General features: G+C 43.2%; 1 protein-coding gene across 2 annotated transcripts in view; it reads left to right on the forward strand.

Annotated features, from left to right (window-relative positions):
• The window catches only part of syde2 (synapse defective 1, Rho GTPase, homolog 2 (C. elegans)), a 47376-nt gene extending 34488 nt beyond the window's left edge, over nucleotides 1-12888 (forward strand). For both annotated transcript variants that reach the window (XM_019894385.1, XM_019894386.1), the window contains exons 6-8: nucleotides 2626-2807; nucleotides 2944-3175; nucleotides 10722-12888. In XM_019894385.1, the coding sequence (XP_019749944.1) occupies nucleotides 2626-2807; nucleotides 2944-3175; nucleotides 10722-11437 (1130 nt within the window). In that variant the 3' untranslated portion in view covers nucleotides 11438-12888. The remainder of the gene's footprint in view (nucleotides 1-2625; nucleotides 2808-2943; nucleotides 3176-10721) is intronic.
• The last annotated feature ends 1967 nt before the right edge of the window (nucleotides 12889-14855 follow it).

Here is a 14855-nt window from a genome sequence, read left to right on the forward strand (position 1 = left end):
AAGCCAATAGCCCAAACACTTTCGTTGTGAACAAGCAGTTTTATACTGATTTGCCTCCTTTGGTTGAAAGATTGAAACACCTGTAGGGAAACACACCTGTTCACCCCCGATTCCATGACCTTGTGTGTTTGTGTGTGCGTATGTGTTGAGCGAAAGAATATTTAAGCACTTGCATTATGTGTGTGTCAGGCGCGAACAAGGCCTGAAACGCAAAAGTAAACACACACACTGACTCATAGTAGGCTAATGATTTATTTCTGTGGCCGTGTTCTCTAACCACTGAAGTACATGTGGTGCCTTGAAGTGCACTTAGATTGTACACTCGTGTCACCAAATTAATTGATTTGCTAACGGACGACTCGAAAATGGTCGGAATTTACGAGCAGGCAGTTAGACTCCTGGGATGACAAAAGATTATTTTATCTTCACAGCCTAAATCCAGATTGATAACAGGAAGCCAGACAATGTCCACAAACATTTCCGTGTAATCTGTTTGAGAAATCTGTATGTCTTTACAGGCGAAGGGGAGAATGAATGTTTACGACTTCTTATCGCTGTTCTCCTCATACCAGATTTCCGACCTAACGTGAAGTAGATAACCAAAAACAGAAGCATTCAAGAATGTGATTCAGGCTTGGAAAAAAAATATAAGCATGTCACAACTTCACCTGTACACACTGACGAAGGCATCGGGGACATGCTCATAGAGGGCCATTTTATGAAGTTCAAAGTACATGTTTGCCCCGAGCCCTGTTCAAATTTGGCTTGCTCACTTGGAGCTGTCAGTGTTCCCATCAACCTGACAGTATGCTTGTTTGAATGTGTTGTTGTTCTTCTACGCTGCAATTGGCTTCCTCAGGAATGCGTAGTGTGTGTGTGTGGGGGGGGGGGGGGCGGCGCTCAGTGAAGTGGGGAGGTTATTGTTTATCAGTGTAAAGATTTTCAGTTTCAATCAGTAAAAAGTCCTTCTTTTATTGCTGTGATGATAGCAAGTCACTCACTTTGTACTGTATTTATTACCTCTGCCGAGACGTTTTTGTTCTCACGCGTGTGTTTGGTGGATTGTCAAGCCAAAAGATGTAACGAAAGAGAGCCAGAGCTGTCGAAAACCAAGATCCAAGCAGCCAGGCAATCAAAGCGTAACCACATTTCTGAAAAAAAAAAATTTACTTACTTGCTCCATCTATGTTGCAATGTCCAGTGCAAAACCTACGGAAACACTGTGCCTTTATTTTAATTTTATTTTATTTCCATTATTGTGGTTATATTGTCAGTAAATGTACTTTTTTTTTTTTTTGAATAAGTAGAGTTATATTTCAAGTGGAAATAAGGTTTATGGTAAAATATAACAGAATTAAATGGAGTCTGGTGATGTCTGGCTTTGAATCAATAATTTGACATATGTGTAAAATATGACTTTCAAGTCTGGGAATTTTACCATGTACTGTAATGAAATTCACCAATTAGCAACAAATTTGCCTCCATCTAAAGAAGTGGTTCTTAACCTTGTTAGAGGTACCGAACCCAACCAGTTCAGATGCGCATCCACCGAACCCCTAGTGAAAAATAAAAACATGATTCGAGAAGTGTTCCTTTTGTTTTGCCGGTGTGAGATGAGAGTTGCTCAACTTGGCATGACAAATCATGCAGATAACACGCTGAGTCCCATCATGTTCCGTGATGCATGTTGTACATACTCGTCTGACCACTTTCGTTTTTTGCTCGACATAGCACGTGTTTAAAAAGTTTTTTTTTTTTGTTTTTTTTAAATCACACGACATACTATCATGACAGTCACACGCTGACTACTGATGGAAGCAATGTAATGTGATCATCCGCAGCCAGTGATGGCCAAGTGGGCGTGTCATAACTAATTGACATGTTGAGTGGGCTGTGTCTAAACCTCCATGGCAGAGGCTACGTCAAACCCCTGAGACCGATTCACCGAACCCCTGGGGTTCGATCGAACCCAGGTTAAGAACCACTGGTCTCAAGCATTCACAGCCAACACACAGCGTCTCCATACTCCTGAGTAGAAGTCACACCCCGGGCCAAACTCTGAAAAAAAACTTCGACTTATGGTCCGGAAAATACGTTATATGAATATCAGATCTGCACCAAGAGTTGATTGTTGCTTCACTGGCCAATGCCTCTTCCACATCGCATGCGTATCATAATGTCATCTTATTTCAAACATTTCAAGCATTGCTCCAGTACGCCTTCTGAGATTGTATGAAAACTGATCCAGATGCATAGGGGGGGAGAGAGAAAGAGAGAGATGGGGAGAGGGAGCAGACAGTTCCCACAAAGGGCTGTCACACTGCCAGCAACCTGTATCATTCCAGTACTTATCCAGACATCTTCGCCTCAGATAAAAGACGTGCCTGCAATACTTCAGGGGCTTTATGGAGACAGACAGTATTTTCCTGTAGCTGCTGGAGGCTGAAGTCACAGGTGTACATGCACCACCATTGACACACGAAAAACAATTGCCAGCAGGGGTTTTGCTGTGGGAAAATGTCAAAAACAAAAGTACCGTTCAAGTTCTTTCGCGACCCAAAGCAGTACTTATGATTGCAAGTTGACGGACGACATCACAAGCATTCTTTGTCCCCCACCCAACAGGCGTTTTAAAGGACTACCTACGAGAGCTACCCTACCCTCTGATCACCAAGCAGCTCTACGAGGCAGTATTGGACTCGATGGCCACCAGACCTCTGAGGATGGGAGCAGCAGGTTGTGAGAACGACCACGCTGACTCGGAACACACGGTCAGCCTGTTGGACAACCTTCCAGAAGTGGAGAGGGTGAGGCACATGTTTTGAGACATGAATTCAAAAAGGATCAGAATGAGAATAATGACAGCACTTACGTGCTACCTGCACCAGTGGAACCCCTGCAATAGCGAATCATAATAAGGAGCTGTGTTGTTCTCTGTCTCAGATGACATTGCGGAAGCTTCTTGACCACCTCAAGTTGGTGGCCTCCCACCAGGAAGTGAACAAGATGACATGTCAGAACCTGGCAGTGTGTTTTGGCCCTGTGTTGCTCAGCCAGCGTCAGGAGGCCTCCTGTCACACCAACCGAGTCTTCATCGACTCAGAGGAACTCGCCAGTGCACTGCACTTCAAAAAGCACATTGAAGTCTTGCACTACTTGCTGCAGCTCTGGCCAGGTAATTATTTAATCATGTACAAATATAGTGAAACGGTTTATTGCGGGGTTATGTTCCAGACCCTCCTGCAACGGGTCAAAGTCTTACAATTTACCCTTCTCGTACACTTGAATTTATATATATTTTTAAATTAAACACAATGGAAGCAAAATACTACTTACTGTAATGTCTGTGTGTATATATATATATATATATATATATAGAGAGAGAGAGAGAGAGAGAGAGAGAGAGAGAGAGAGAGAGAGAGAGAGAGAGAGAAGGGAGGCACGGAGGTCGACTGGTTGGCACGTCTGCCTCATAGTGCAGAGGTGCAGGGTTTTATTTCGGCTGCGGCCTTCCTATGTGGAGTTTGCATGTTCTCCCTGTGCCTGCGTGGGTTTTCCAAAAACATCAATGGCATGTTAATGGGAGACTCTAAATTGTCCTGAAGTGTGAGTGTGAGCGTGGATGGTTGTTCGTCTGTGTTTGCCCTGCGATTGACTGACAACTAGTTCAGGGTGTTCCCCCGCCTACTGCCCGAAGACAGCTGGGATAGGCTCCAGCATGTCCATGACCCTTGTGAGGATAGCCATAAAAGCAAATTTGTAACATGCTGGTTGCTGCTTATTAATATCTACGGGTCTCCACATATAACACGGGTTAGATATTTGTAAAGCAATCATTTAGATTGATTAAAAAAAAAAATTATCTTAAATACAGATTGACGCTCACCCCTCCATCCCCCCACCCCTCCCCACACATACACACACATGCACACACTAATGCCGAACGCAACCGTATTTTTCAAGTTTTAAGTCGCTACTTTTTTCCCAAACCTTCAACCCTGCGGCTTTTAATCTGATGCAGTATATTCACGGTTTTTACTGATGCGCGTCGAGCCGTCAAAAGATTGACCCATTCTTGTCACATCCGACCACTGAAATTACCGAACATGTCACAGTTGATCAATGAAAGTGTCCGCCCTCATTCTGAATGCTCATCAGTTATTTGTGGTTGGAACCACATGATTTACAGCTGCGGGAGGAGACGACTGCATGGCTTGCAGCAAGACAAGAGATAGAGAGAGAGAGAGAGAGAGAGAGAGAGAGAGAGAGAGAGAGAGAGAGAGAGAGAGAGCGTGAAAGAAATGCAGAAACGTTTGTGTTCAGCAGATTGGAGTTTAATAAGAAATAAAGAACAAGTGCAATTAACACAGCCATCTCTGCGTTGCGACCCTTGTCTAAAATCATCTACGAATTTGCCTCGCGTGACAACAAAAGGCTCAGAAAGGTTCTGTGATGCTGTTTAACTGAAGCAGTGTTCGGCATTATTGTTTTAGGGAACAGCGTCTACTACTGGGTTTATAATATAGATGATACGCCATGTACTGTAATAATGTGGTAGACCCGCAGCTATTAGTCCAAAGCGGCTAATATATGTAAATTTTAATGCCTAAAATGAAGTGTTGTACCTTTTAATCCGGTGCTGTTTGTAGTCCGGAAATCACGGTCATTACACAGTTGCGTTCCAGAACCTCTATCACTCTCTTGTTGTCACACGCAGCAAACTCGTCGAAAAGCTTCACCTCGCAGCAGTGCCGCCTTTGAAAACCAATTTGTCACATATTGGCGAGATGCAGGGGACGTACTGCTTTATTCTACATAAATCCGTGAGGGGATGTCGCACCATAGACAGCCAGACTTGCTGTCTTGTCATCCATTGCCAGTGATGATGGGAGTCGATCGGCAAACGAACAGGAGAGGGACGGGGAGGCACTGCAGAGATGGCTTTATTCACGGCACTCGTTCCCTGTTGTCTCAACTCAAGAGTCTTTCTTTTCAGTCTTAATCGCTCCTGTGCAAATGACTGTCGTGGTTTAGCCCTACAAAGAGCTCTGAATGTTGAGGTTATCCACCATCCAGAGATGGTCATTCTGTATATAAAGAAACAGTGATATCATTTTTTTTTTTTTGATGGCCAGTCTTATCTGAAACAGGCAGTCACGGCCTTATTGAAATTAAGGTTTGGTACCCAGGCGCAAACGCGACGAATACGCCAATGTTTGCATGCGAGAGTCCTGCACATTTTTCAGTGTGGCATTGTGTAATATGGCAAGACATGTCATGCGTTTTGTATTTTATGGACGATGCGTTTCTCTCGTGAAGTGACATAAGCTTTGTAGTGAGCGCCTCTATGAAGAGGAAAACACCCCAAAATTCCTAATACTTGATGTGAGCATAAGTAAAGAGGTCAACATAAATTTTGATGACCATTGATCGCAGTTTTTACACATTAGGTGACGTTTAGAGTCCTACATTACGGCTTTAGACGAGACTTTAGACGCTGCATCACTGTACGTTAAGTGAGGAGGGACATATTACACCAGTGTCGGCAACTAAGGAGCCATTTGAATCGTTTTATAGAAAATTCCATGGGAGCCACAAACACTTTGGAAATATAAAATGAATATAAATATTCCTTTCCTTGTTATTTCTGAATCGGGTTGAAGCGATATGTCAGCCCATCCGACATAGTCTATTTTGCTTTAATATCAGCCATACATTTGACAAATAATATGGTCAAACTGAACTAGGAGACCATCATACAATCAAAAGCAATAATTCTGAATGAAGGCAGGACAATGACGGAAGGGTAACCAGGTTACGGACGGAGGGCAGACCGGCAAAATAGGGCTCATCCCTGCCACTGTCATTTAATAGCAATCATCTCACATCTGTTACCTCCTTACACATGAAACTGCCCACAAAGGGTTTTCATATGAAACGTAAGAGGCGTTGTCCCCGGTGTTGAGATAAATCACAAAGCAGGAGCGGAGGCAAGCATTACTCAATTGTCCGCCATCTGCCACTGAGTGTGAAAAGATAGGGCAAAGTTAGTTTTATTTCACAACTGCTGGTCCAGTGGTTAGCGTGTTGACCTCACAGTGCAGAGGTACCAGGTTTGATTCCGGCTCCAGCCTCCCTGTGTGCAATTTGCATATACTCCCCAAGCCTGCGTGGACTTTCTTCAGGTATTCCGATTTCCTCCCACGTTTCAAAAACATGCATGACAGGCTGACTGGACACTGTAAATTGTCCCTAGGTGTGAGTGTGAGCGCGGATGGTTGTTCGTCTTTGTGTGCCCTGCGATTGGCTGGCAACCGGCTCAGGGTGTCCCCCGCCTACTGCCCAATGACGGCTGGGATCGGCTCCAGCATGCCCCCTTGTGAGGATAAAGCGCATCAGAAAATGGATGGATGGATGGATGTAGTCTTTCCGGAACTGCTGCTGTGATGTCGCGTTCAGTGAGTCAAGGTGATTAGCTTGCAAAATAATCCACTCTCGTTTAAAACCATGTAAAGCAGTCATAATTAATAGCATTATGGAATATCAATGTTGGGAAAGTTCTTTCTATTTTTTTTAAGCGAACCACTTAAAATTTCATTTAAAAATTAATTAGTTCCGTTCATAGTTCATAATTTTTTTTTCAACCAAGTTCACAGTTTCAAAAATGAAAACTTGTTCGTTTTTTTTTTCTCCACTATGTTGCTGCGAGCTATTACCTGCTCTTGTTTCAACCCATTCAGTGCACACTGGGAGCTCACTGCAACTTTCATCGACAGTTTCAAAACCCTGAAGAAAAACGTATTGCTTGAATGTTTTGTTTTTGAAATAAACACGGGAGTCGTGCAACACTAGGACTACCAGAATTCTAAACCTATCTACTAGATACAGTCTACCAAAGCCCTCATTTTGACGGCTTGCGCTCTTGTTGTGCTCAGACACTGACACTGCCCAAAATGATTATGAAACACTGTTTGAGTAGCGAGTGGTAGTAGTACCGCTTGTCTCGTCTGTGGTCACCGTGTTTGTATGCGCAAGGGCGTGACTTAACTTAGCTTCAAGCGGACAAGAGGAGGACCACTCGTCCTTCATCCAACAGAGTTTACACTTTGCCAATCAGTCTGGTGACCAATGGTGGTTGTGTTGGCAGCTAACTGCTACCTTGGTTGACACTTCAACAGTTGTAAACAATTCAATCCAGCCGGTTAAGAAAGCTGACTCTATAATATGCCTCTCAGCGTCCAAAATTTCACTTCAACTGACTCAGGCAAAATGGGCAAAGGACAAAAATTGCCTTGTAACGCTTCAAACGGTCCACTGGTCACCCAACCATGTGAACTGCATTAGAAAGTGGCGGCTGAGCACAGGGAGGCGTGAGCGGACACCCCAGACCAAAGCTCCGCTGCTGTGGAGAGGGTATTTTCCACAACCGGCGACATCCTCCGGCCAAAGAGGATGACCCTGGCCAGTGCCAGTTTGTCAAGTTGGTCTTCCTCAAAGAGGAACATTTACCTATTGGGGTACCCTGCCTACAAGGGGCAGTTTGAGGAGGAGAAGCAGCAGGGGGCTGAACACAGCTAATGAGCTTTATATAATGTTTATGAATTATGAAAATCACAATGTCCCATCACTGGTGAGCTATTTTTAGAACAGGCCTGTGGACTACTCATGTGGCCCTTGAGGGCTTGCCCGTGGGCATCACGTTGGTGACCCCTGTCCCACATTATAGCGTTAAAGATCCACAAGTTAACTTTACCAGCTATGGATGTAAATTCTGTGTTTTCCATTTAAAATGCTGAAAACATTAAATCAATTAAACTGTGATTTACTTCTAGGAAACAGCTTAAAAGTAAGAAGTAAACACACAACATAGATGGTAATATTGATTCGAAAAATTACTTTTAAATGCAAGTAACCAGTGATGTTAATTACATTACATTTTGGAAGTAACTTGTAACTGGAAGTAACACTGCTCACGTCTGTTTGTGGAGCAGCAAAGTCGACCTGTGGACTAGTCCGAAGAACCTAATGCCAACAGTTGCTGACTTTATGATTGAAAAATGATTGTTTTGTCAAACATTATTCATGCATCATATACGAGTTTGCGTCACATGCATTTGGGCATTCCCCCCCTCACTCCCAACAATTTCTGCTTGCTTTTATTGGATCCCATTAGATTGTTCAGATAACATCTCCAGTGAGTGGATGTGCCCTCAGCAAATTGAAGCCATATGGGGTAAAATGCTCCCAATAACCTTTATCCTAGCAGAATTAATAACACTAATAGATATATAAATATAACCGATAGCATTTTCAATGCAACTTGTTTAAAAGCCGAGCAGCGTCTCCTTTTTGTCCTTTTCTAGAAGATGACATTATATCCTTGCACTCAAATTAAAAGCATTACAGACCCGACCTTAGCTCCTAAAAACTCGCCTCATGTTTCACAATTATTCTACGATCTATTCAGCCACCACATCTTAGACAGTTTGCATGCCTTACAAGGACATCCGATCACACCTTCCTGCGGGATGTGGAAAGGCGCCGGGGGTCACGTGCAAAATGATCTCACATATTGTCAATGTAAACAGCATTAATAGCCATTTTACTGTGTTAAGAGACTGGAGCACATTGTATAAGTAGACATGACAGAAAGAGGTGGATGATTTTGTAGAGCGGGCACAGAAAGAGCACAAGGACATATTGCCTTTGGAGCTCCATTTTATCACTCAGCTAATTCATTGATTGAATGAAAGTGCAATGTCACCAAAGGGTAGCCACAAGGCATGCATGCAGCTTTTGCACTTGGTATTGCTAGGATGCTTTATACATGTTGAAGCCCTAACACTTGTCATGTTTTTCCCCCCAATCCAGTGTGGGAGGGCTAGCGGGCGCAACAATTAGAGGTAGACAAAGACAGAGACAGGTAACAACACCACGCTGGTTTGTGCTGGAGTGTTCGCTGATTGATTTTGTAGAGCAGCAGTTACTTGATTCTTTTGCAATATCTAACCAGATATCAGGACATTTAGTTGAAGCATAGTCAGCACAGCAGTCATAACAAACAGTGGAAATGTGTTAGTCATGGAGTGCTGTGGTGTGATTTCAGCATGTGTTCATATGAGCATTGCATGTCGCTGTATACGGTATAACTGCATAATAGTCTATTTTAGTTTCAGACATCCATAAGCTTACTTGTAATTACCCTTTTCTCTTCAGTCATGAGCATAGTGGGGGTAGGGACAGTAATTTTTTTATTTATTTATGAATTTTATTATTGGGCGGCCCGGTGATCCAGTGGTTTGTGCGTCAACCTCACAGTGCAAAGTACCGGCTTCAATTCCAGCTCCGGCCTCCCTATGTGGAGTTTGCATGTTCTCCCCGGGCCTGTGTGGGTTTTCTCCGGGTACTTGGGTTTCCTCCCACATTCCAAAAACATGCATGGCAGGCTGATTGAACACTCCAAATTGTCCCTCGGTGTGAGTGTTAGCGCGGATGGTTGTTCGTCTCTGTGTGCCCTGCGATTGGCTGGCAAGTGGTTCAGGGTATCCTCCGCCTCCTGCCTGAAGACAGCTGGGATAGGCTCCAGCACCCCGCGCGACCCTAGTGAGGATACAGCGGTTCGGAAAATGGATGGGTGGATGGATGGATTTTATTATTGCTATTGTTATGGCCGTAGGTGAGCTAAGTCTAAAGCCCAGCTGACTTTAGGCAAGAGGCACGGTGGATCCTGGATTGGTCGCCAGTCATATAGGGAGACAAACATTCACACCTAAGAGCAATTTAGTCTTCAATTACCCAAGTTGTAGGGTGGTCACAATAGCCTCAACTTGGAACCAACACCAATGTGTATTTTTCGACTTTTTGATACATTATCAGATAATGCAAAAAAAAACCCTCGTTTCTGAATTAATTCCACCTTGCCATGGTGGAGGGGTTTGCATCTCCCAATGATCCGAGGAGCGAAATTGTCTGGGGCTTTATGTCCCTTTTAGAGTCACCCCTGGCCAACAGGTCCTATATGAATGACCAGACAAAGTGCGGCTCATTGAGCCCTTATGACGAGTAAAATTTTTTATCCATGTTTTCCTTTGCCCGGACGCGGGTCACCGGAGCCCCCCTCTGGAGCATTTTCATTATTTGAAGAAATATCACTCCTGGAAGCTGATGCAAATTCTCTATTAGCATGCCAATGGAATTTTACATTGACTGCTAGTGTTAACATAGGTGATGTTTGTAAAATGAAGCATGTCTTGTGTTTAAATAGACAATGTGGATAATTCTCTTTGTTGGGTGGGGTGTCACACATTCACGGAGGGCAGAATAACATTCAACATGCAGGACGCTTTCACATCATCGGAACTTGCAAACCCACCACGCTGTTTGGCTCGTGAACCGTTTTTTCTTTTACTACAATGTTTGCATGATCATGAGAAGCCAAATCCAAATCATGATGAAATTTTGATTAAGTTAGTTGAGGTATGCACTACAGCCACAATTATAAACATAGGAGTGTCGTAAAATGACAGTGTCTTTTCCAATGTGTCAATCACAACAGAGCATTAATATATTTGCAGAGGGTTTTTTTTTTTTTTTTTAATACCCTAGTATATTCCCCAAATTTACCTAAGAAGTCCAACAATTGTGCCTGGTGAGTGCATATTTGCATGAATTGATCCCTCCCTGATGGATTAAAAACTACTTTTTCTCTTCGTCCTCTCCAGTTGTGGACCCTCATCATCAGCCCTCCTCCCCCGAAGGTCCTGACTCACTCACGGCCCCTCCCCTACGGCGGAGAAAAGAACGTCCACAGGTGTTGAACCTCACTGAAGCGGAGATGGCGGGTGTTCTGCGACCCAAACTTGGACGCCTGGACAGCCCGAGCAACCGCTACGCGGGCGACTGGAGCGGCTGTGGCGATAGCTACTTTCCTTCCGAGATGCTTCTGCTCCCTCACAGCAAAGAGGAGGCCGACTACGACGATGTGCCCTCGGAGGATACAGACGCAGACGAGGGCCTTGAAGAGCCTGAGGATGCAGAAGCCACCGTGCAGGAGGTTATGAGCCTTTTGCCAGGTCCTGCCGAGCAGGTGCAGACTCTGTGCGAGTTGGCGGCGGCGGTGGAGGAGCAGCAGCAGCCAGACGATAAAGACAAAGACGACGTTTTGGCGGAGGATGCAAAGCATGACGAGAGCGACAGTTCCAGAAACAGGCACCGGTCGGAGGAGGAAGTGGAGGAGAAGGAAAGTGTGTGTGAGCACATCTTGCCTCCGCGGCTGCAGAAGGAGCATGCGTACCAGGCTTACATGAAGATCCATCAGGACATCAGCCCTGTGCTGAGCAACAGGGTCAACCTGAGAGACCTTCAGGAGAGCATCGACACGCTAATAGGGAACCTCGAAAGAGAACTCAATAAGAACAAACTTAACGTCGGGTACTAACTCCTCCCACAAGCACACGAGGAGAGATCTCAACTATTTGAGGTTCGTGGCATGACGTCATCGTCAGAACTGGGACAAATCTTTATAAATGATCACATTTAACAGGGCACTTCTTTCCCACAGACATTCCTTCATGCGTTTCTTTTATTCTCACCGTGTCCTTCGTCTTGGTGTTGCCCTTTCAGCTCCAGTTTCATGTTCCACCTCGTTGCTTTTCTTCTTATGAGAAGAACCCATTGACCCCTCAGGGGTTTAAAAGGTGCCTTAATTGTGTGAAGGTGGTTCACCGCATGCAAAATCCACTCTGAAACACCCTCCATCCCCTCTGTATGCTACGAAGACTTGGATGCTTTTCCACTACGTTTGCTGTACAAATTTGCATTTCGGTGTCTGACTCCACAAAAGTAATATACAATACACAGTTGCTGACAGGATTTAGCTCACACCTCCCATTTTATGTCTTAGTTTCAAACGAAAACACCTCCGTGCTTCCACATTTATTTTTCCTGGAATGCTTGTGCAGCAACATTTGTCATGGAGCACTTCCACATCGAGGAAAGAATTTCAAGAAGCGTCACAACTTTCATGAAGTAGTTCTTTCCAACCAAAATTGGCAATTGGGTTCTTTCAAAAAATGTGCTGAACAAACCAATAACCAGAAGAGAAAACCCTGCCTCATCATTTTACCCATTAAAGACGTGTATTAGTAAGCCAATCTTATTGCCTGTCCCTTGAATTGGTCAGAAAAGGATTATGGTTTCTGGTTGGGAAGCTTACCAGTCATGAAGTGATCCATGCTTTGAAAACTGCACTTGCCTACGTAAACTAAGGGTGTCAAAAACATCAGTGAATGAAATCTCAACAACCAAAGCCAGTATCCATTCATTTCTTATAAACATATTTCCCCCAAATGCATCCCTAAGTGGGTTGTACAGAATATATATGACACACCATCATTTGTATTATTGCCTTTTTGAGCGAACATCAATGACAGGAGTGTTCTGTTCTCCAACCAAGGCTTCACTGCGATTTACACTCTGACCTGTATCACGCTAATGCACTTGCAAAGCAACTTGTGGTTCTCATTGTCATTATAATTCATTCACTTTTGGTTTAGAACTTCTGTGTGTGTGTGTGTGTGTGTGTGTGTGTGTGTGTGTGTGTGTGCGTGCGTGCGTGCGTGCGTGTGTGTGTGTACTAAATAGAGATCAGCATCACTTCTGGTTAAACATAAACACACCGTATGAGTCCAATAATGAAAATACAATACATCATATAATAATAAATAATGCAATGCGTAAATATATTCCCATGTAGTGTACAATTGGCACAATGTATAGGAACTGAACAATTGTGTTCCCGATGGCGTTTTTGCAATACCACCAACTTTTACAGTCGTGTGGTTTAGCTTAGATGGAAACATTGTTTAGTATAGATGACATTAAAAAAAACGTATTTTCCACACAACAAGGCGCTTCGGATTATAAAGCACACCTTCAGTGAATGGTGTATTTTAAAACTCTTTTCATGTATTGGGCACACCGTGTTATAAGGCGCATAGAATGGAAGCTAAAATAGTGGCTGCGGTTGCGCTATACATCCACTAGTGACATTAAAAAAAAACGTATTTTCCACACAATAAGGCGCTTCGGATTATAAAGTACACCTTCAGTGAATGGTCTATTTTAAAACTCTTCATGTATTGGGCACACCGTGTTATAAGGCGCATAGAATGGAAGCTAAAATAGTGGCTGCGGTTGCGCTATACATCCACTAGATGGTGCTATGCTAAAGGGAATACAATACAATACAGCTTCACAACCACTGCAGCGGTCGCAATGAGAACTGATCACAAATATCGTCATGAAACATACAACGAAAAGGCGTACAAACCTCGTGACCTCACATCCACAAGGGGCAAAATATCCTTAGAAGTCTTGCTTGTCTCCTTCTTCCTTCGTTAAGTCAGTAGTTAACTCTGCTTTTGGTATTATCTTCGTTTCATCATAGTTGCTCAGAGCTCACAAAACAGTTATCTGTGAGAGTGTGTGTTGGCGAATGCACGTCAATTAGTGTCAGGCAGAAGCCTTTTAGGTTACAATTGGTTCTTGCTAATAATCACCACTAAATGGTATAGGAACACTAACAGGGAAACAAACTCAATGGGGAAAATATAGAGAGACGTGTTGGATTATAGGGCACACTGTCAGCTTTTGAGAAAATTTAATGATTTTAGGTGCGCCTTATACTGCGGAAAATACGATACATTTGCTACAACAGAAGCAGTGTTCCTAAAATTGTAATTCAAAGCTCTGTTTTATATGACAAGTGATCCCTCCATGACAACTGGAGGCAGTATGTTAATAGATCTTTTTCTCAACATGAGCTTGATGGGAAAATGTTCAGGTATTTCCCATACCATCGTCATCTCTGAATTCTTATCTTCTTATCACACTCATTATTGCCTCATGAGGAACAAAGTAGTATGGCCATGCAGCTCTTGCTTGATCACAAATCCCTGCCAATTATCTCTTCATTAAAAATAAAAAAGACAAAAAATGATTTCAGACATTTGCCCCCCCCCCCAAAAAAAAATCATACTGAAATAAAATCCTGAGAGAGTCTTTAATTATTGAGCCCAATTCAGCACAACTGATTTTGGTGTGACTGTGTAGAAGTCCAACAATTGTGTCAGCATCCAAGTCTCTGTAACAAGACGTGATTGCGCATCTTGAGATATATAATATCTGAATGGCAAACTATTCTTTATCGCTCGTGCTTCGTCTCCTCTCAGCTCGCTGGCAAAACGGTGAAAGAGACGCAGCTAAATGTGAAAGAACTCCGCTGCCAAAGTAGACTATGGATGTTTTGTGTTATCCAGTGATGAAATAAGAATACATGAGTCAGTATTTAACCAATATGGATTTGTATATAATAATATAAATGTATTCAGAGTATATTATTTGTACGTGTGTATGTATTCCCACGATGTATTTAAATGCTTCTGACCTCGTAGTGTTGACTTCTAGAAATAGTTGCTTTTCTCCCCTTCAGGCTACCTGAACACATCTTGATGTGCTGGACGAATGGTACGTGCAACTTAAGCTGTACAATGTATGCTCAAGGTGTTATTATTTTTATTTTATTTTTGTCATCATGTGTAAATAGTTGATATCGTCTCCGGTGGACTGAGCTGTGTTCAGCATTCTAGGTGCTGTGATGTTTTTTTTTAAGGTACTGAACGTTGCATGGTCAAAAGCTTTACTGACATAAAATAAGGTCGTTCCTCCTCTGCCTTTGTATTCAGTATTTATGTGTAAAAAGACATTTTTTTCTATTGTAAGCCTATTTGTTTGTCACCACGTTTCGCAGTCGACATGACTGCATCGCTTCAGTTTTTCTCCAGAGGACCGCCCGC

This window comes from Hippocampus comes, unplaced genomic scaffold (genome assembly GCF_001891065.2).
Source record: "Hippocampus comes isolate QL1 unplaced genomic scaffold, H_comes_QL1_v1.1 scaffold282, whole genome shotgun sequence".
Taxonomy (NCBI): domain Eukaryota; kingdom Metazoa; phylum Chordata; class Actinopteri; order Syngnathiformes; family Syngnathidae; genus Hippocampus; species Hippocampus comes.